Source organism: Opisthocomus hoazin, chromosome 6, assembly GCF_030867145.1.
Source record: "Opisthocomus hoazin isolate bOpiHoa1 chromosome 6, bOpiHoa1.hap1, whole genome shotgun sequence".
NCBI lineage: Eukaryota > Metazoa > Chordata > Aves > Opisthocomiformes > Opisthocomidae > Opisthocomus > Opisthocomus hoazin.
In genome coordinates, this window is record NC_134419.1 from 44,314,596 (window position 1) to 44,335,640 (window position 21,045).

The 21,045-nt window shown below is 44.0% G+C and overlaps 1 protein-coding gene across 5 annotated transcripts in view; it reads left to right on the forward strand.

Annotated features, from left to right (window-relative positions):
• Nucleotides 1-21,045, forward strand: part of ZMIZ1 (zinc finger MIZ-type containing 1) — a 363,339-nt gene that overhangs the window by 221,175 nt on the left and 121,119 nt on the right. For all 5 annotated transcript variants that reach the window (XR_012764244.1, XM_075422954.1, XM_075422952.1 and 2 more), the window contains exon 6: nucleotides 9,308-9,413. Coding sequence is in view for 4 of the 5 variants with exons in the window: in XM_075422954.1 (XP_075279069.1) it covers nucleotides 9,308-9,413 (106 nt within the window). In the remaining variant the exon portion in view is untranslated. The remainder of the gene's footprint in view (nucleotides 1-9,307; nucleotides 9,414-21,045) is intronic.

Below are 21,045 nucleotides of genomic sequence, written 5' to 3' on the forward strand. Positions count from 1 at the left end.
AGCGCTCCAGGGCTGCGTACGTGCTGTACCATCAGAGTACAGCCAGCAGGCACAGAACACTCTGCTTCCGAGCAGCTCCTAATGCTACCAAATAACTCGGTGTTGGTGGCTGCCGTATGACCTCCTGATGTCCTAAAGCCTTTTTTTAACTTAGCCAAGACATGGGTTATTTTACAAATTTAAAATATTTGAGATGGGTTACTGTCCACATTAAAATGCTTTTGGAATTCCTTGGTCACTGTCTTCGTATGATGGCTGTATGTTTCATCCATATCATTGTTCAAAGTCTGCCAGGACTCAGGTGGCAACAGTACCGCAGTGACCCAGTGATCAGCTGGCTTAATTAAACAAATTCCCTCCATCTTTCCCTCTGGGAGGAAATTTCAGATGGAGAGGGTTGGGTATGTTGACCTTCTCTACTGTGTTTATGGTTGTTAGAGACATGCAGAGGACAGGAAGAGGGTGTAAAGGAGGAGATACCCTTGTTCTGCGTGGTTTACTCCACTGTTGCAGGAAATGTCAGGAAAAGTAGTAGATGGCAGGGATACTGGTTATATTATACAGCAGGACGGCTACGACTTGGTTGCCATCACAGAAACGTGGTGGGACAACTCGCATGACTGGCATGCTGTCATGGATGGCTACAGACTCTTTAGGAAAGACAGGCCAACAAGGAGAGGTGGTGGAGTTGCTCTGTATGTGAGGGAGCAACTGGAATGCATTGAGCTTGGCCTGGGGGCAAATGAGGAAGGAGCTGAGAGCTTGTGGGTTAGAATTAAGGGACAGGCTCACACAGGTGACATTACGGTGGGTGTGTACTACAGGCCACCTGACCAGGAGGAGGAAATTGATGAGGCCTTCTACAGGCAGCTGCAAGCAGCCTCACAGTCACAGGCCCTGGTTCTCATGGGGGACTTCAACCACCCTGACATCAGCTGGGAAGACCATACAGCTAGGCAGGCGCAATCCAGGAGGTTCCTACAGAGCATCGATGATAACTTTCTGATGCAAGTGGTGGAGGAACCAACAAGGAAAGGCACGCTGCTACCCCTTGTGTTAACAAACAAGGAGGGACTGGTGGAGGATGTGAAGGTTGGAGGTAGACTCGGCTGCAGTGACCATGAAATGGTCGAGTTCAGGATCCTGCGTGGAGGAAGCAGGGCGATAAGCAGGATCAAAACCTTGGACCTCAGGAGGGCTGACTTTGGCCTCTTCAAGGAGCTACTGGGAGGAATCCCATGGGCCAGGGCTCTCGAAGGCAGGGGGGTCCAAGAGTGCTGATCGCTCTTCAAACGTCACTTCCTTCATGCTCAGGAGCAATGCATCCCCCTGAGAAAGAAATCTAGCAAAGGAGGCAGGAGACCTGCATGGTTAAACAAGGAGCTGCTAGCGGAGATCAGGTGGAAGAGAAAGGTCCATGGAATGTGGAAAGAGGGGCAGGCCCTTGGGAAGAGTACAGGAATGTGGTCAGAGCATGCAGGGAGAAAGGCCAAGGCCCACCTGGAACTGAAGCTGGCAAGGGATGTCAAAAACAACAAGAAGGGCTTCTTCAACTACAGCAGCAGCAAAAGGAAGGCTAGGGACAATGTGGGGCCGCTGCTGAATGAGGCGGGTGTCCTGGTGACGGAGGATGCGGAGAAGGCAGAGCTAATGAATGCCTTCTTTGCTTCAGTCTTCAGTGCTAAGACTGGCCCTCAAGAATCCCAGGCCCCGGAGGTAAGAGAAGAAGACCACAGAGAGGACGACTTTCCCTTGGTCGAGGAGGACTCTGTGAGGGATTGCTTAAGCGATCTGGACGTCCACAAATCCATGGGCCCCGATGGAAAGCACCCATGAGTGCTGAGGGAGCTGGCGGATGTCATTGCTGAGCCACTCTCCATCATCTTTGAGAGGTCCTGGAGGACAGGAGAGGTGCCCGAGGACTGGAGAAAGGCCAATGTCACTCCAACCTTCAAAAAGGGCAAGAAGGAGGACCCAGGGAACTACAGGCCGGTCAGCCTCACCTCCATCCCGGGAAAGGTGATGGAGCAGCTTATCCTGGAGGTCATCAACAAGCAAGTGGAGGAAAAGAAGATTATCAGGAGTAGTCAGCATGGATTCACCAAGGGGAAATCATGCCTGACCAATCTGATAGCTTTCTATGATGACATGACTGGCTGGGTAGACGAAGGGAGAGCCGTGGATGTTGTCTACCTAGACTTCAGCAAGTCTCCCATAATATCCTCCTAGGGAAGCTCAGGAAGTGTGGGCTGGATGAGTGGTCGGTGAAGTGGATAGAGAACTGGCTGAATGGCAGAACTCAGAGGGTTGTCGTCAGTGGCGCTGAGTCTAGTTGGAGGCTGGTAACAAGTGGTGTCCCCCAGGGGTCAGTACTGGGCCCAGCCTTGTTTAACTTCTTCATCAACGACCTGGATGAAGAGTTAGAATGTACCCTCAGCAAGTTTGCTGATGACACCAAACTGGGAGGTGTGGTAGACACACCAGAAGGCTGTGCTGCCATTCAGCGTGACCTGGACAGGCTGGAAAGTTGGGCAGAGAGGAACCTGATGAGGTTCAACAAAGGCAAATGCAAGGTCCTGCACCTGGGGAGGAACAACCCCATGCACCAGTACAGGCTTGGGGTGGACCTGCTGGAGAGCAGCTCTGCGGAGAGGGACCTGGGTGTCCTGGTGGACGACAGGTTAACCATGAGCCAGAAGGCCAAGAAGGCCAATGGGATCCTGGGGTGCATCAAGAAGAGTGTGGCCAGCAGGTCGAGGGAGGTTCTCCTTCCCCTCTACACTGCCCTGGTGAGTACTCTGTCCAGTTCTGGGTTCCCCAGTTCAAGAAAGATGAGGAGCTACTGGAGAGAGTCCAGCGGAGGGCTACAAGGATGGTGAGGGGACTGGAACATCTCTCCTACGAGGAGAGGCTGAGGGAGCTGGGCTTGTTCAGCCTGAAGAAGAGAAGGCTGCGAGGGGACCTAATAAATGCTTATAAATATCTTCAGGGTGGGTGTCAGGAGGATGGGGCCAGACTCTTTTCAGTGGTGCCCAGCGACAGCACAAGGGGCAACGGGCACAAACTGAAGCAGAGGAAGTTCCGTCTGAACATGAGGAAGAACTTCTTCCCTCTGAGGGTGACGGAGCCCTGGAACAGGCTGCCCAGGGAGGTTGTGGAGTTTTCTTCTCTGGAGATATTCAAGACCTGCCTGGACAAGGTCCTCTACAGCCTACTGTAGGTAACCCTGCTTCGGCAGGAGGGTTGGACTAGATGACCCACAGAGGTCCCTTCCAACCCCTACCATTCTGTGATTCTGTGAAAATATGGTCCTTATCCACCTAATGGGGTGGGAAATATTTTTTAAGAAAACCCTAGTTTGAATACAAGGGCTGTGTGGAGTATCTTACATTTGCAGAACCTACTTAACATCTGTTTTCAAGCATCAAAGGCAAGAAATTAGTTAATGATATATAACTTCACTCACCTGCTTTGATTGTCTGTATTGTTGAGGCAGCCCTTCTACAACTGGAGTGTAAGAGTCTCATCAGACCAGGACTTCAGATCACAAAGGTTTCTTCCTCCCTTCCCCCCCTTTTTTTTCCTGTTTGAGGCAGATCGCTATTCATGTTGCAAAATTCCTCAATTTGCTTCCTGTTTATCTGATCTTTGTGTGTTGCTGAGGGGGGAAAAATTACCATCTACATTGCAGAATTCTAATTACAAAATTTCTGCTGTAGTCTTCAAACTGCATTCAGATAATTTCAAGTGTGCACAAGTGGCTGAACACAGAGCTGTCTGAACTAGCAATCAGCTGGCTTTTTTAGTTTTGAGCAGCCAGCAAATTGAATTGGTAAAATTCATTCTGATGCCAGCAGGGGGGGGTGCTCTTGACTGCTGCTAGCTAAGAGATTCATTGAAAGCGCAACATAATGGGAAAGGAGTTTTGTAATAAGCAGGCGTGTAGCTCTCTTGATTAGCGGGCCTGTTAGGTTAAGAGTTGCATTTTTCCAGTACTTCGTGGTGTGATGTCAAGAAGGGCGGGGAGTGGAGCTTTCCGCGATGTAGCTCCTTAGCCCTGCAAAAGGAGAAAGGAGAGAAAGAAAAAAAAAAAGTATTGCAGTTAAATGCAGCAAAGAGAAAAGAAGTTGGTAGCCAAATTGCTCGCTTTGCATGTTATTAAAACCTCAGTCTCGTCGTTTTCCCGTTGCTGTCGATGACCCTGAGAGTTCAGGCATCTGGGACTCTGCAGAGCTGTGTCACAGGCAGTGAAGGCAATGTCTCCGTTGTGAATGCAGTATTACTCGGATTAAAGATTTCAAAGGTTTGGGGTGATCAGATTTTCTTATTGGTGGTTAATGTTACAGTAATGTTTGTTTGCAAATAAGATATATCTTCCTTTAAAAGCACAGCTTGAAAGAGTTGTCAGCACCATAGCCAAGTTAAAATAAAAGCTAGATGTTACGAGCCTATGTAGGAAATAGGCTAGCTTTTATAAGGTCTAACTGTCTCAACTGTTATTGTAAAATAACATAGAGAGATGCTAAGTGTTGAACCTTGGTCTGGCCAAGCACCTCTTTCAACCATGACAGAGGATGATGATCTCAATTTATGACTGTGGTATCACTGGCAATTATGTCTGTTATTTTTTTTAAACGCACTACTTTTCAACGGTGTTTTATGGCACGTATGCTTAGATCGACTAAGATACACGCTTAGAGCGCTGAGGAATGAAGTCACGATTGAACACGTGGTGTCGCCTGCACGTTGTCTGAGTTTTTGCCGACATGCTCACCTTGAATTAGCAGTTAGAGAAAGCCTGAGTATGCTTGCAAGTGGTATCGTATCGCTTAGCCGTAACACTGAATGGATAATTGAAACTGTGTTGACTCGATCCTGTCTGATCAGCGCTGTTACCTGGGTAAGATCGAAATCACAGGAGGTTTCAAACTTGGGAGAGTTCCTGGGACGGGTTCATACTGAGCTGGGTGGCTCCAGTCAGCAGCGGGTGCCTGGAATTGCTGAGATGTGGCTTGGAATGGACCTGAGGGAGCATGGTGCCTACTCTTTTTCCTCAAGCTGGGATGTTGTACGGGTGTTGTCTGGTTTACTGTAAATCCCCTTACCTCCCAGACTCCAGGGAGTGATAGGTAGCCTGTTCCAGTGCTTGGTGGTCTTTAATTTAACCTAGAACATTTTTCCCATGTTTATCCCTAGTCACCTGTACACTGAGCGGATGAATTCTGCTGTGTGTTCCTAATTTTCTGTTTGGGCATTTGATTTTTCTTTCCCATCTATAGCATTTCATATGTGTCTTTGGCTTGGGTTTTGGAACATTTTTCCAGTTTATAAAGATAATTTTAAACTCTTATCTTGCCCTCTTTAAGTGTTTGCGGACTCTTCTGCCTGTTATCATCTAGACATTTTGCATTTACTCTATTTCATTGTCCAAGTCACAAATGAACACACAAACACCTGTATCCAGGACAAGTTAGGATTTGACAGAGGACTATTTATTAATAATCTGAGTAAAATTTATGCTGCTGTCATCTGGGCTGTGTTCCTCTGTTATGGGAGTTTCGTACAGGGCAGTGTCAGAAGGCACGTTAAATCTAGGATATGTTACAGCCACTATCTTCCTCTCGCTTACAGGGCCAGTTAACTGGTCAAAGAAGAAAACGGCACTGTGCTGAGGGATTCATGATGATGTGTTCTGTCTTACCCACCTAATATTTGTTTCGTAATTTGTTTTGTTGTTTCTCTGGGTACCAGTATTTCTGAGATTTGCCTTTTTACCATCTTAAAGCCAGAGATTTGATGGGCCTCCAAGGTCTTGAATGAATAATCCTTAGCAGTTACAAGTTTTCCCCGGGGTAGTTCTTTTGAGGCACTCTAAAGTAATTTTCAGCTGAGTCTGTTTACATGAATATGTTAAACTTACCAAATATCTTGTAGTTAGTTCTTTGCGCTTTCTGGATCGTATTCCTGTGATGCGTTTGTCGTCTGATTTCTGAGCAATCTCAGTGTTTGTTTAAAGGCCCCTTCCGTGCAGGTTCACTGGAGGAAAGCCATCCAAGCACCGAGGGAGCAACGTCTGACCTCAGTGGTAGGCAACTTGAAACAGGGTCTTTGGAGGAGAAATGAGCTGTTCTATTCAACTTCCATTTTGAACTAAAAGTGAGTCTTTAGCTGTCATAATTGAAAGAAAAACTTTAAATACAGTTAGTACAAAAATTCATAAGCCCATGAAGAAACTGGAGATAAAAAATGAGCCTCCCTGTTCGTGTTGAGCGAGGGGATCGCTGAGGAGCGGTGTATGAAAGCCCAGGGCTGGGGCAGAAGGGCCCGGAGAAAGCCCCCTTGAGCACGGTTTGACCAGTTTGTTTTACAGAGTGTCTTCCTGCATTTAGCGGAGTGCATAGAAGAAAAACTTAGGTGGAAAATTACTCTTGGCAAAATGGAAATTTGATTAGAAATGTCTGTTTTCTGTTAAGTAGCTGAGGGTGTTGTTGTTCTTTTGAGAGGAAGAAGGGGGTTTTGTGCAGTTGGTCAGTGCAAGCACTTTCTTTCAAATTTAGTTGCTTTTTTTTTTTTTTAGCTAAAATGAATTTGCAATTTGCTTTCCCTCACATTTTTCATTAAAAACTTCAGCAATAAGTAATAGTTTGGCTGACTTCTCTAGACTCGCAAGTTCACATCGTGCTTTGTCATGCTTAGTCTTCTGCTTGCAGTGCTTGCTACGATACAGCTTCGCCCGCTTCAAGGTAGGCTTCAGCGGGACTATGCCACGGCCGTCGGCATGCCATCTGCGTCAGGGCCGTGTGCCCCGGCGTCGGGAAGCTTGCTGCTGGCCATGGCGAGGCACAGAGCAGTGCTTTCTCTAGTGGAGGCAATTAAGAAAAGGAAACTGATGTCAATTCAGAGTGCAACAGCTTAGGCGTCAGCCTTGTTGGGACTCGGACTGACCCAGACTTTGCAATCTCTTCGGTGAATTGCGGTCATACATCGGCTTTCATGGGCTCAGGGTTTCACGATTCTCTGTATTTCTGGAGTTACCTTGCAGAGTTTTTTCCCTAACCAGCAAGATGTCAGTTGAGAGCAGTGATTTGGCCTCTGGCCACCAGGATCTCTGTACTTTAAGATGAACCAAGCATGTAAGCAGACAATGCGTTTCTTAAGTTACTGTGTGCTCACTGCTGAGCAGGTGTATCTGCCTCTGTTTCTGTCCAATTTCAAAATAAAGGTTCAATGATAATGTGCTTTTTCAAAACAGAAGATGGGAGGGCCCTTGGTCCTTTAGAATAGCACTCTGAAATGCCTTCCTCTGTGGCAGTACAGTAGATGTTGCCTAAAGGAGTTTAAATAATGTTTACGCATTAATGAGACATTGCCCTCAGGAGTGTTGAAGATGATTTTTTTAAGAGGAGCTTTCTGTCTACTTCCTGCTGATCCCTTCTCTAACATCTGCCTGTCAGTGGCTGAATGGTGGTGATACTGGAAGTAGGAAAGGGGAACAGGTAGACTTCCAAGTGCGCAAGTCTCTTCCAGATCTCATAGCATGAAATACGAGGTATCTTCTTGTTCTGCTGCTGTTCTTTTGCTTGTGTTTTTTTATTTTATCCTGTTTTCCTAAGTTTGGACCCAGAGTCTTAGCCAGGGTATTAACAACAATTAGACTTTTCAGTGTAAAGGATTAAAGGCTGATCTACCAAGATGGAAATGTTTTTTGATTTATCAAAAATAATTGCATTCTTTCTCAAGAAATTGTTTCTCTAAGATTTATTTAAGTATTTCTCAAGAAATTATTTTTTCTTTTGTATCTAAAACTTGCAGTTATAGTTGTAAAGAGAAACAGGAGATATAACAGTAGGTGTGTTCTAGGGTTGTGTATTATTGTTCTGATTATTCTAAATTCTCATTTCATTTCCCTGAAGCTCTCTACTCAGTTTTGAGATTGGGAGTGTTAGAAAGTAGTGAGGGGACACTCCAAGCTGATAAACTCATGTGAGTCTGTAATATCTAAATTAATAGGAACAACAGAAACAACAAAAATCTACCCAGGAACTTTATCCATGCTAATTCTTTATTAAGAAAGAAATTTGGTTCTTAATTGTTAATTAGGAAAAGTGGATATTGGATAAAGTTCAGAATAATAAGATTCATGCAATAGTGTTGAGTAGGTAGGGCAGAATAGTGCATTTATTTTTAGGTTATCACGTAAGTTGGTTCTACACTGTGCCATATACTGTTGCTTTTTGTGGGGAACCAGTGCTGGAGACAGATAATTTCAGTGCTGTGAATTTAGAAAGAAGCTTTCAGATGGAGATAGGGGTGGGAAAAGGGGTATTTTCTTGTTTTGTAAGCTATTCAGGATAGGGACTTTTCTTGTGCTTCACACAAGAAAATGGCATTCTGTTTCTTGTGGGTTACTTGCAAAGCACTAATGGCAATGTTAAGAATAATCTGTTTTATCTACGCTTCTGAGTCTGAAGTCATCCTGTGCCATTAGAAGGCAATAAAAAAGCTCTGCTGTGTACAACTTCAGCATAGTTTGCCATAATGACCGCAGTATTGTGTTTATACTGTGCAGATTTTCATGAGGATACATTCTTGGCTGATGGCTGAGTGGCTGGCCTGGAGAAACAGTTGACTGCTTTTCATCCTTAACCCCGGGTCTTTGATTTGTCCAGTTTTGCTAGTCCTTCTAGATCAGTCTAAAAAACCAACCAAACAAAACAATCTTCTTTCCCTATTTAATGTGTTTGGCAAATACTTCATGCACAGACCTATTTACTCTAAAGCCATAATAAATGTGCTTCCCAATACGGTATTGTTGAAATGCAGCAACTGTGACACTGATCACAGCGTAGGAGAGCACTGCCCGTCGGTGTGGAGGAGGGCATTTCAACCTAAAGGACCTGGGCGCTGCTCTTCAGAACAGGGCCAGGAACTGCTTGTGACACAGAGGTAGAGACTTGGGGACTTCGCATCCTGAAGTCTCAAGTACGGTACAATGTGTTCCGAACAATCTTTGCATATGTTTCTCTTGTGTAATTTCTTGTGAAACAGCTTTGTCTCTCCAGCTTTCACAGAACTACCAGGCCTTTCTTCTGGTGAGCGATCAGATAACCAGACCACCAGAAGGCTCCTGTGTTCAGGTTGCTGTGTTTGTGCTGGAAACTATTGGAGAGCAATGCCTCATACCGTGTGCGCGCTGTGGCTCTCAGCGGATTCAGTTGCCTCACATTAGTGCTGCTGTGCAGGTTAATGTAACCTTGCAAAGAGCTCAAATAGCCCCTAACGAAGCTTTCTCTCTTTCCCTTTGCAGGTGGTTAGTCGAGTGGCAGCTCAGCAAGGATTTGACTTGGATCTTGGATACAGGCTACTGGCAGTATGTGCAGCCAACAGGGACAAATTCACTCCAAAATCAGCTGGTAGGAAAAGCCTTTTTTTGCTGTATTACTGATTCTTGGATGGTCATACTCTGATTAAATGCTACCTGCGACTCTCTTGCATTCTTTAAACAACAAAACCAGACATGTATTCGGTGGTAAGAGTGCTGCTGCTTTTAGCATTTCAGTGGCCTGCTGCTCTGCGGATACGTGACTTTGGAACTGCGTGTTTTCCCCAACTAGTGCTGTTCGTTGCCCTGTTTGATCTTATAGATGAAATGTTACTTCCAGAAGCATGGATGTTCAGTAATTTCATGGTGGGAATGAACACACTCAGGACCCTCCGTCTTTGTAAACCATTGATTTTCTGTCATGTGCCAGCCTCTAAATCTTTCACATTCGTTCTGCACTCCTTGATATATCTATTGCCAAACTTTTATTCCTGGACTACATATGTCTGCGAACAAGTACCATGGTTTCTCGTATGGTAGAGAAACCAGAGTCTAATAGCTATTAGACTAGCTAATTCTAGTCATTAGCTTTAGAATTTTGAGCCAAGAGTAGGTGGTAATGCTATTGGTATAGAATTAAGTAGCCGTTTTCCCAGTATTTTATGGCAATAATCTGTTACAGGGCTTTGATCAAGTAGCAATATTTGATCCAGATGTATTGCCATTGCTTCTCTGTATAGTAAAAGTAGAAAATGCACTTCAGGGTCTTTCTGCTTCTCACATGTTTGATTTAACTGGAGCATTTAATTCTGGTTCCCTTTCTCTTAGCTGATGAATGTCAACATAATGTGCACTGGCTTGGAAAACAGGCAGATAGCTGTTCCATTCCAGACTGAACATGGAGAACTTCTCTGTTTAGTGCTAAGCTGGTATGCAGTCCCCATTTTAGAACAACAGAAGAGGTTACGTTCTTCCAAAACAGTAATTTGTAGTCAATTGATTGGGTGTTAACATTTCTTTTCATGTTCCTTTTAAGTTTTTATCAGCCCCAAAATTCTTTACTCATGGCTACCTTTAGTCATATGTGCTCTAAGCAGTTCCTCATGCAAAAGTGGCTTTCACATCAAGGCATATTCACTGGATTTACTGATTTGTGCATGGGAAGGGATCATTTATTTCACTAGATGTTGAAGAAACTGTCTGATTTTAATCCGGGAAAACTATGTGGAGGAGAAAACATTCAGCTGACCAGGCACGATCTCCCTTTTTTCTGAATTTCTAGTAAGTTTCTCCAATAGTTAGCTATCACATCTCTTCTTTTCTTTCCTTTTTTTTTTTTTTTTTGAAATAAGCTTGTCAAGTGAGGATTTCCAGCTATGAGTGCATTAAGTGAGACATTAAAACTTTATTTCCTTTGAAAAGATACCTGTTAAAAGTAGTCATTCCCCCTCTCTTACTCATTCTTCCTGATGCGTGTCTCTATCATTGTGTTAGTGAAGGTGAGGTTGTGAGTCTCTGGATCTTTTCATGTTGTAGTCCTTTTCCTTGAGGGCTTGGACGAGGGGATAGTCGTGAAAACCACTAATCAGTCATCACATCCTAGAAAAGCCCACTGTCAGTGTTTGATTTCTCCCAGTAATTACTCTTTGGGAATATATGCTTTTTCCCCAGCTCATTGCCCTAGCAATCTGTACAGATTTCAATCTTTCCATTGTGAATTGATACAATACTGGCAAAGCTGGTAATGAAGTCATATGCTCTTCTCTCAAAGTATTCTAAAAACTTTCTCAGTCCTTTGTGTTGCTTCCTGTTTCCCAGTTACATATACAACTAATTTATTTCCAATGATCTGAAGTATTTGGTTTCACAGCTACGTTAGTTTTACCATGTATGCAGTTGCTTCACCGCTTATTCCAGGGATTCATCATGCCCATCTACACTGTGGTTTTTAGAGTTCTTACTGTCTGTATTAAATACTCATATTGTGGGATGTGCCATAACATATTTTGTGAAATGTCACATATAACCCCTGCTTGAAGGATGTCACATTCACATAAGGTGTGTAAGAGCTACAGTGTTGGATGAGCACCTTGAAGCACGGGTGGGTGGGGATTACAAATACGAGGTTGTTTCAGACCATTGTGACTTTTTGAAAAGGGTTAATTTGCACATCTAAATGCATTAATATTTTCTGATTTCTAGAGCAACACTGTTGCTTTAGAATTTAGAATTCAGATTTAGAAATTAGATTTCTAAAGCAAGCACTGCTTCCTTGTTCAGTTTTTGTAAAAATGTTGAGATTGTCCTTCGCTTTTTCTGTAAACAGTGTGCATCGCTGAGAGCTGCCTTTCCTGATTTGCCTAAGTTGTTGTCAAGGATGCTTGCATGTTGCTTTGAGTAACTCAGTCTTCTTTCTGTTACATCTATTGAAAGACAACTTCAACATTTCTTCCTGTCTCCTGATGTAGATACCAAATGGCATTATTTTTAATGAAGTAGCATCTGTTTTTCCCTTCCTTCACGCTTAAGAGGAGTTTACAATAGTTTGAATTCATTCCTCCAAGTATGAATTTAATGCTTCCAGAGGGATTGCCCTGGTAACATTTTTAATCTGTGTATTGCTTAGTGTCTGACATTCTGAAATGTAAGGAGAAAAAAAACCTTTTCTAATTAAAACACATCTGAGTAGGTGAACACTGGGGATAACGTTTGCCCATATCCTTTCAAGGGCCATCCGCTATTAGTGCCTCTTCATAGCTGAGGACAAGGCTTGATGACTGATGTCCTGCAGGCTGGAACGCCTGAAGTGGCCGGGTAGTGTTGGCTGGAGCAGGTGGACCGCCTCAGCCTGACATCCCTCAGGCCTGTTGGTTTGCAGAAGCCACTGAACCAGTGCAAGTGGTGGTCCTGCTCCTGTTCTCGGGCGATTCCCAGTCTGAGCTTGCTCTGGGACCTGTACTGGCAGAGGAGCTTTTGCTGGTATGGCTTCTCTTCTGTTTGCCTGGCTCCCTGAGCTGGCTTTCTGCAGGGCCCCAGGAGAGTGGGGTCCCCATGGCAGCGCCCGAGGATCTTGGTTATCCCTGATGGAAGAGGGCTGGAGCCTGAGGGGGAGGGCAGAGCAGCCAGCTGCCAAACTGGCTCAGCTCTGTGGGAAACCCGCACCCCTGGCTCACGTGATTGGCCCTGCGCTTTTTCGTCCCAGTTGGTTTAAACCGTTTTGGTGGTTGCTCCCTGCTACGCTGAAGAGGTTAAGGAGCGATTGCAGGAGCCGCAGATGGCAGAACAGAGTACAGGCCAGCGTGGGGGGAAGCAGGGACAGATGAGAGGCTGGAGCCCGATGGGCCAGCAACCTTCTCGGTGGGCCAACAACCTTCTCAGGTGGCACAGCCGCAGCTGGGGGAAGGCAGGGGAAGAGCCCAAGCGCTGCCAGCTCCTTAGCATTTGCTATCCAGGACCCTTTGGTGTTGCCGAGACAGTGCTTGATGTCATGCTTTTTTATCTTGTTTTACTTGGCCCATGAGATCGTTAACAATTAGCTCATACAAATTGTTCTGGAGAACGCCTTGTAGGGAGACCCGTGTGACCTGAAAAGTATTAAAAAGTTGTTATCTGTGCTTGTAAATAGCAGTGATGATTTAATGACTGTGACTTTTGTCTCATTCTGGTGTTTGCACCTGAAAGAAGAGCTGTGCCTCCTTTTATCCTTCTAGCCCATGCTGCTGCATCTGGGCTGCTGCCTCAGCAGGAGGTCAAATACAGCATTTCCCACCCTGAAGACAAATGACAAAGCCTTTAAAAATATATGTGTCTCTTTCGGTGACAGCTGCTCCCCAAGCCTTCGATGGCAAATCCCTTTGCCTTGTCGTGACACCTATAGGGAACAGCCCAGTGGGTTAGCTGCCTGCTCATTTGCTTTCAGACTGCAGCAGCCTCAGTCGCTCGCAGTGTGAGCGTATCGGTGTTTGTCTATGCCGGTTTTTCTTCCTGTAGCCTGAAGACGACCTTCTTTCTGAATAGTGCTCGGTTGGACCTTTTCTGAGCGTGGGATCTGCTGCTTTTGTCCTGCCTGTAGAAGGTTTTAAGTGATTTGGTAGCTTTATTTTAAGGTCTCTACTCAAGTGAAACAGAGTTCACCGATCAAGAGTGTTTATTTAAAAAAGAAAAAAAAGAGGGAATAATTTTCTGTTCTGAAATATTTTTTTTAAAAATACTTTATCGAGCTACTGAACTTCGTTGCTCTTGTAGCTACTTTTGCTCTTGTCAGGAGGCCAAGCTGAGGCCAGACAAGGGGATGACAGGATGAGATCATACAAGGAGCTTTGTCAGAAAAGGGCACTGTTCAGTATCTCTGCAAAGAGAGAGAGGGAGGAAGAAGCCTGAGGGCAGAACTGTGCAGAAAAGGTACTTTCGCAGTCACTGAGAAGCTGGAGCAAACAAATGCTCTGATAGCTTGGATGGGCAGCTAAGTGATAGATGTTCTATAGCAGAGATAGCAACCCCTTTTTGATACTGCTTTGCTTTCAGTCCCTTAGGCTCTGCGTGGTCGGCTTTTGATTTTACTTTTCAAGAGCAGTATTACTTAATAATCTTAATTTTATATGACGCATAAACTACAACTGTATGGTATTTCAGGATTTTACACTCTGGTTTGTTTATTTCTTTAGCCTTAATCATTGTAATGTAAATGTAGAATAATAGGACTGTTCTTAGTGAATCCTGATGAATTCGTGAATCCTAACGAATAAATAACTTAGAATAAGAAGATATCTTTGGTGTGATACCAAAGCTCTGAGTGAATTGGACCCCTGTTTAAACACAGGTATTTGCAGCGAGAGTACTGGCAAATGGCGGTGTTGAACCATCACTGGACAGGATACTGAGACCTAAGGTGTGTCCTGATCAGGGTGTATCATCTAACATGTTTTGCTGCCTTGTTTCAGAGCAATAGTATAGATCAGACAAAGTGTGTTTTGGGGTATTATGAAATCAAAATTGCAGAAAAGAAGAAATCAGTCTGCAGTATGAATGAGGAAAAGGCAGCAAGTAAGGATAACCTCTAGATTATGGGGAGACTGTAAGGCTAGATGAAGACTTTGCCTGAGTCTCCAATAATAATGCTCACATTATCAGTGGAGACAAGGCAAAGCAAGGCAGCTAAAGGGATTACAAGTATAGAATGGAAATTCCTACAGCCAAGGCTGGTGGCATCCCTCCAGCTTGAAGGGACTGAGTGATCGACATGCCTGCATTTGGAAAGAAACAGCGTAGGAATTGTCAGTCTCATGCCTCACACCAAAGATTTTCAGCAAATCAGTCAAGTCAAAATGGTCTCTGGTGACTGGAGAAGAAATACAAATGCTGTACCTGTACTTAGGAAAGTGGCTGAGAAGAAGAATGAGTAGGCAGTGTTGTGAGAACAGAGTAGAAGAGCTTGGCTTGGGTTGTTCATGTAATGAAAGCTGAGCAGAGTTATGAAATGTACGCGAATCCTAATGAATAAATAACTTAGAACAAGAAGAGCTGTGAAGTTACAGAACAGTGTTGGCACAAAAACACATGGGTGTAAATTGAATGAATTGTTGTAAAAAGGGATAAATTGTGAGCTATTAGGGCAGTTGCATTTGGAACAGGTTTTCAGTTAGAATGACAGCGGAGAGGGGAGGGAGCAGAAGAAAAGAGAATGGAGCAGAAGAAAAGAGAATGGAATATCAGACTGCCTTTTTAAAAGTTAAAACTCTATCAACCAATGAAACTGACTGTGTAATGTGGTTCTGGGCGTAGTTGGAAGCTGGTTAAGAACCTTGTATATGTGTCGCCCTAAATTCTTGCTACATTTCCCTGCAGCTGTCTGATCCATTGATACTTAGTGTCCTAAAACTGTCCACTTGACACTCTTAGTTAAAATAAAGGCATCGTTTTCTTTTAGCTGTTACCTTCTGAAAGCTTTTGAGGCAGACGACTGACTACATTTCAGAGGATCTCTAGGTTTGCTTCCCAGCTCTTAGCGTGGATTCCCACTGTATGCCCTTGGCCGCTTTGCTCTCTGTTTTGTAGTTTTATATCTTTGAAGCAAGGGTAATAATACACCTTCCATCTCATTTTTATTTGTCTGGCTTAATTAAATTCAGTATTATGAAGGACAGAAACTACCTTTTGCCCTGTAGGTATGTATCCAGTGCAGTGGAACCATGGTGTAAGCTGGGACACTTCTAGTTTGTTATCATACAGATAAAATAGTTCTGTTCTGGAACGTATATTGGCCAGATATACCTTCGCTGCAACTAAGGGTCTCCTTCCTAAGGGTCTGTAGTACGGATACTGCAAATAAATGAGCAGTTCATTCCTAATTCATTCAGATTATGGGCTTGGTTTCATTAGTTTCAGTTAGTGAAGCTGGCACCTCCCCTTGACCCAAGGGAGGCACAGTCAGTACCGTGGCTTAGTGACAAGCAGCATTAATTTGTATCTGTACTCTGTGACAGCCACTTTTACACTGACTGCAGAAAAGGGGGTCACAAGGAAGGCACAGTGGACTTTCCCCGTTTGTCTTGCCTGTGAGTTTGCTCGAAACAGAACTCTAAAAGACCTGAAGTTTGGAAAGTTGTATCCTGTGTGTTGAGCCTCTGTCGGGTTGGCTTGGCGTGTGGCAGACTTTTCAGGAGTCAGCTCTGAAACATCTTGAGATGGAGCTTTTGAAGAGCCCGCGGAATGAGAGATGCTCTTCCTCACCGGGCCTGACTTGCTGGAGCTGTTCCCGTTCCCTTCCTCCGAGATGTCTGCTGGTGATGTGTTTGGTCTGCCTTCTACGCTTAGAATGAACACGATCATAGTTGTGTCAGACTTTCATTATTCTCTGGTTGGCAGTTCCTCCTTATCTTTAATGTGAGTTTTAGGGCCTCATGACGTACCTATGTGGATAGGTATTCTTTTGCTGGGATGGAAATTTACTTCCCTTTTGGCATTCATGGCTCTGTTGTGCACTTGAACACCTATGTTTATAAAGGAGGTTGCATGGCCAAGCTGCTGCTTCTGTATTCTGTCTAGCCAAAATATCAGGTGGTTTATCAGGTGTTCTTTTTAATGTTTGACAGGTCCTTGTTACCATGGTACCAACTCTGACTCTCAGAGGTAACAGTAAAACTCTGTTGCCAGGTTGGAACGTTTTGAACTAATGCCTTTACTGTAGCATGTAGGAAAATTGCAGAGGCTCAACAACAGCAACAAACTAGCTCTGGTGTTTTCTTAGTCTGTGCCTTGGATTTTCACGAGGCTGGTGCTTACCTGAATGCTCACTTTGCTGTGGATTTGAAGTGTGTAGTGAGTTAGCTCATGGTGCGATTCCTGGGCAATATCTTTTCCTAGGGTGCGCAACACGCTTTCACTTGGACTGGAACTGGCATTCTCCAGAGAAGATTTCTGTTGATTTCTATCACTGTTTTCTGTCTTCCGCTTCAGGGATCCCATATGGGCTGAAAGCGACTGTAAATTTTGTGATAGAGGCAGACTAGAGCCTTGGTCTCAGTGTGAATTTTGATATTTTATTTTCTGTTGTTGTTTTGAGTAACGTATCTGTCCCTTTGCACGTGAGGTAGGTCACAAATGGAAAGTAGGAAGGGAGGCAGCTGTGAAAGCATACGTATATTCATGGGAGAGAAAAAAGCAAACTCTGCAGAATGGCATTTGCCCTTTACAAGATACCTTTTCTCAGCTTACAGCATGCAGTCCTGAACGTGTTCCCTTTTGAGCTGCAGTGCATCCAAATGTACCTCCCTGCCAGCGCTCTTTTATCAGCCTCTGTGTCTTGGAGGCATTCAAAGAAGTTCATGAGGAGTCCAGCTATGAGAACAGTATCACAGCAGCTTCCGTGGGGATCGGTAGCTTTTTCTGTTGCTGGAGGACTGAGCTACCAAAAGCATGAACTGCGCACACAGATCAGATCGCCAGGCTCCAGGACAGCACGTTCACTTCCTAAATACAGTTCAGATTCCACTGGCCAAAATTTCAGATCCGTTCCTAATTCCTGCAGGTTCATCTGCAGCATGTATTCAGCCTGCTAAGAAAAGTTCTTGCTTGGAATACTCTAGAGACGATGCTCTGTGAAATACGCTGCTTAGCAGACAAGACGTTATATGTAGTATTTCTCTTTAAAAAGAGAGATTTCCATATTGAGAACTGTTACTGAATGAGGGTTTTGGTGTTCCATCTTTTTTAATGCTCATGTCCAAGTCCACCTGTTCAAGTATGCCAATAGCAAGGTATTTACATAAGTGCTATGTGATAAAATACATTCATTTAAATATCAATTAAAGAATAATCAGAGAATCATGAAGATTCATCATCACAGATTGTACTAATTTGTACTAGTCTTTGTGCCCGTTCATGAGAGGGAAGTTCAAAGAGAAAGACCACAAAATAACAGAAGGAAGAGAGCTATTAAGTAATATATTCCCAAAACAAATGCAGTGTTGTTCCTTATACTGTGTGCTGTTTTTCTGAGAAGTTCAGTGGAGGTTGGTATGTTCATGTTTGATAAGGCTGCTGGATTCTTTCCATTTTATGGATTCTTTTTGTCTCGACTTACTTCAGTTTCCCTAACACATGTAAAGAAAACCATCAAATGGGCTTTCCTCTGCAGGTTTTCCGGATGCCAAGGTAAATACTCGCTTTTTATTTTTTAGTAGTCTGATTAAAACTTTAAGGATATCTGTGTCTCGTTGTGAACGTTTGTGAATATCCTAATAAATCCATACTTTCCTTATTTATTCCCGTATATGCTAAATCATGCTTTGTAGCAGTTATCAATAACACCTGACCTGAGGAATAAATGGAATCAAGAAGATTTCACTCAAAAAAAAAAATTATCATGAAATTTAGTAGCTTAAAAATCATAAATCCCAAAAGAAGGGAATCTGAAACTAGAGACTAAAGTTGTTTTGAATCTGATTTCTGTGGCCTAAGCCAGGCTTTTAGAAAGGTCTGGATGTGAAGTCCAAGAAACAGGTCTATGATGGTGAACGTGTCTCTGCTCCTGTAAGATGTCTCCAGAGGTGCGGTTGTTGTTGGGGCCGAGGCTCGTAGGCAGGAATTCCTAACATGCTGGAAGGAGAACACTAGCAAGTGTCAAGATGCCTGGATGGTGTGCAGTCCTAAGCAAATCTCTTTTATCTGTCTGTACAGTAGGTATCTCTGTTGCACCTATGCTGTTTTGTAGTAAGTACATATTTCTTCCATGCACTGTTAAAAGGAACCAGTGTTTGTGTTTTGTACGAACTGAGTATCTGCTTACTTCAGAGATCTATCTCAGCAAAACTTGAAGTAGTAGCATTTCATACAGAAAGTTAGCCTCTCTGAAATATGTGATCAAACTGTTGGCTAAATGCAACCCTCTGCAATATATTCCTTATTTCTTTAAGAAATGCTTGCGTTTACAGTGTGCTGGGGTTACTAATTGTAGTTGACAGAACAAGTTACAGATTTTTAAATCCCGCATGCTTGTGTGATCGTTTCCCAAAGCCCTGTTTAAGGCTCTGTAGGTTCAAACCTGCAGCCACGGAGACCGATCCCTAGTTTCAGGTTCATGGACTGGTTTAAAATGTGCATCTCCTAAAACAAGCTCTCACAGGAAAAATAAATCTGAACATTTTTCAAGGCAAATATTACTGACTTGGCTTTGAACTCAATAATAGAAGGCTGAACAGTGACTGCTCTGGAGGAGGTAAATTGGATGCTGAACATCTGTGTACAAAGCAGGGTATTTGTTTCTTGTGCGAGAGTCTCCCCTATGATTGTCTGGTTGGACCCAAATGACATTAATCTTGCTCACTCTGGAAGATACTGTCTTTCCGTCATAGAAAAAACAAATGAAATTATTTAGTGTTTTTACTACAGGAGCAATTTCAATTAAGGCAAAGAACCAGAGAGACCTCTAGGTTCTCAGTGTGAAAAATGACTCACTGCTGGTCTAAAATGAGATTGGAATATGTAAATTGTTGGAAATTTGTAACAGTTGCTGTCTCCTGCTGGGGATGTGGGAGTGGTCCTAGTGGTCCTTGAAAAGCCAGATACCATTGCGAGCAGTAAGGGGTTTTGCTTAGAGGTCTTCTAGTGTTGCAGCCAAACGTGTGTGTTTGAAGTAATTAGCAGTAACTACAGCAACTGAGACTTGACCAAAGGAAAAGCACCAAGGTACTGGAGCTGTGTCACTGGTGTGCTGTCTTGGGAGCAAGAGCAAAAAGACTTCAAGCAGATTTTTGTAGAACCAAAGCTGTGTACACCTCCTTTCTCTGTTCTGTTACATCATCTAGCGTGCTTTACAGGGCAGTAAATTGGTTTTAAATCCTGATTTAATATTTTAGTGAATTTAGCTAAACACGCATTCAGTACCTAGGATGAGCATCACTGTGAGCTGGCAAAGGGCTGGACTGACGTTGTGGTCTAGCAGCTGTCAGAATGGAAGAAAGAAAAATGTTCTTCCAAAAGGGAGAGGCTCTTTGTCTTCTTGCAATGTGTGGAAAAAATTAATAGCTAAAGACAAAGTCTTTGGCTGGAGCAAATTCTGAGTTCATTTGGTGCTTTGCAGCGTTATTGCCCCCAACTTGCAGCGACAGAGAAAGAAGGCAGGAGCTCCTCAGCCAAGGCAGTTCCTGCCTCTGCGCCGCTCTCGGCTGTATCCAGATGTTGTGTGAGGCTGTGTGCTCGGCGTGGCATCCAGGCACTGAGCCGCCGTTTGGAGAATCTTGATAGGGGGGTGGAGAGAAGTGTCGTGCTGCCTGTTTTGTGTAAGCAGGATCAGTCCCCGTGCAGAATCGTTCAGTGCCTCTGAAGGGACAGAAAACTGTCGTGAGAAATAAGAAGAACGTCTGAGAGCAAAGTCCTCCAGCCTGTGACACAAAGCTGGCGGATCGTCAGACCACTGCTGGAGGCTCAATGGGATCCGCTGGTTATTGATTATCAGGTATCTCTGACACACACCAGAATTCAAACTGAGTGAATTTATTGCTCGTATGAGAACCCAAACCATGTGTCAGGGCAGAGAAGTCAGCTGAGCAGAGTTCACAGCCAGTCGTGCTGTGAAGTCCTTTCTAGGAGCTAGGCTTCAAACAGGCCTCAGTCCTTAACGAAAGACAGCAGGGTGGTCTTCAACATCCCTTTGGAACAGCTACGCATGCAGAGGCATTTCAGCATTTTCCTTTTTTTCTTTGATTGTGACATGTAGTGTAGCAAACATTGAAGGTGATGTTAGAAAAACAGAGGGGAAATCCTAACTGCCATGTCTGGCTTGGCATGGTCCCCTTTGGTTCAGTCAGCACTGCAGACTGCCAGACGTCCGCAGCTGAAGGTATGTTCCGTGTTCCTCATCTTTTCTTGCTCTGGTAGGATTCGCATCTTCATCTGTCAGTGACAGACGTGTGCTTTCCCTCAGAGACAGTGGAAGAACCAGAGTCTCTAGCTCTTGGGGGGGGGGGGGGGGTATGTTTTCTAATAGAGGGAGGATGGGAAATAGACTGGCCTCACATTGAATTAAATCTTAAATTAGTCAATCAGACAGTCTTAAGCTCTATCGAAGGATGACAGTGACCTCTAAGGACAGCCTTCAACAAGCTGACGCTGGTACATAGCTGACAGTCTGTGTGTGATGCAGATCATTCTGGAGGGGAATTTTGCAGAGAAGAAAATAAAACTAAACTGAGGATCTGGAAGGAATGTGAGCATATATGTGCATG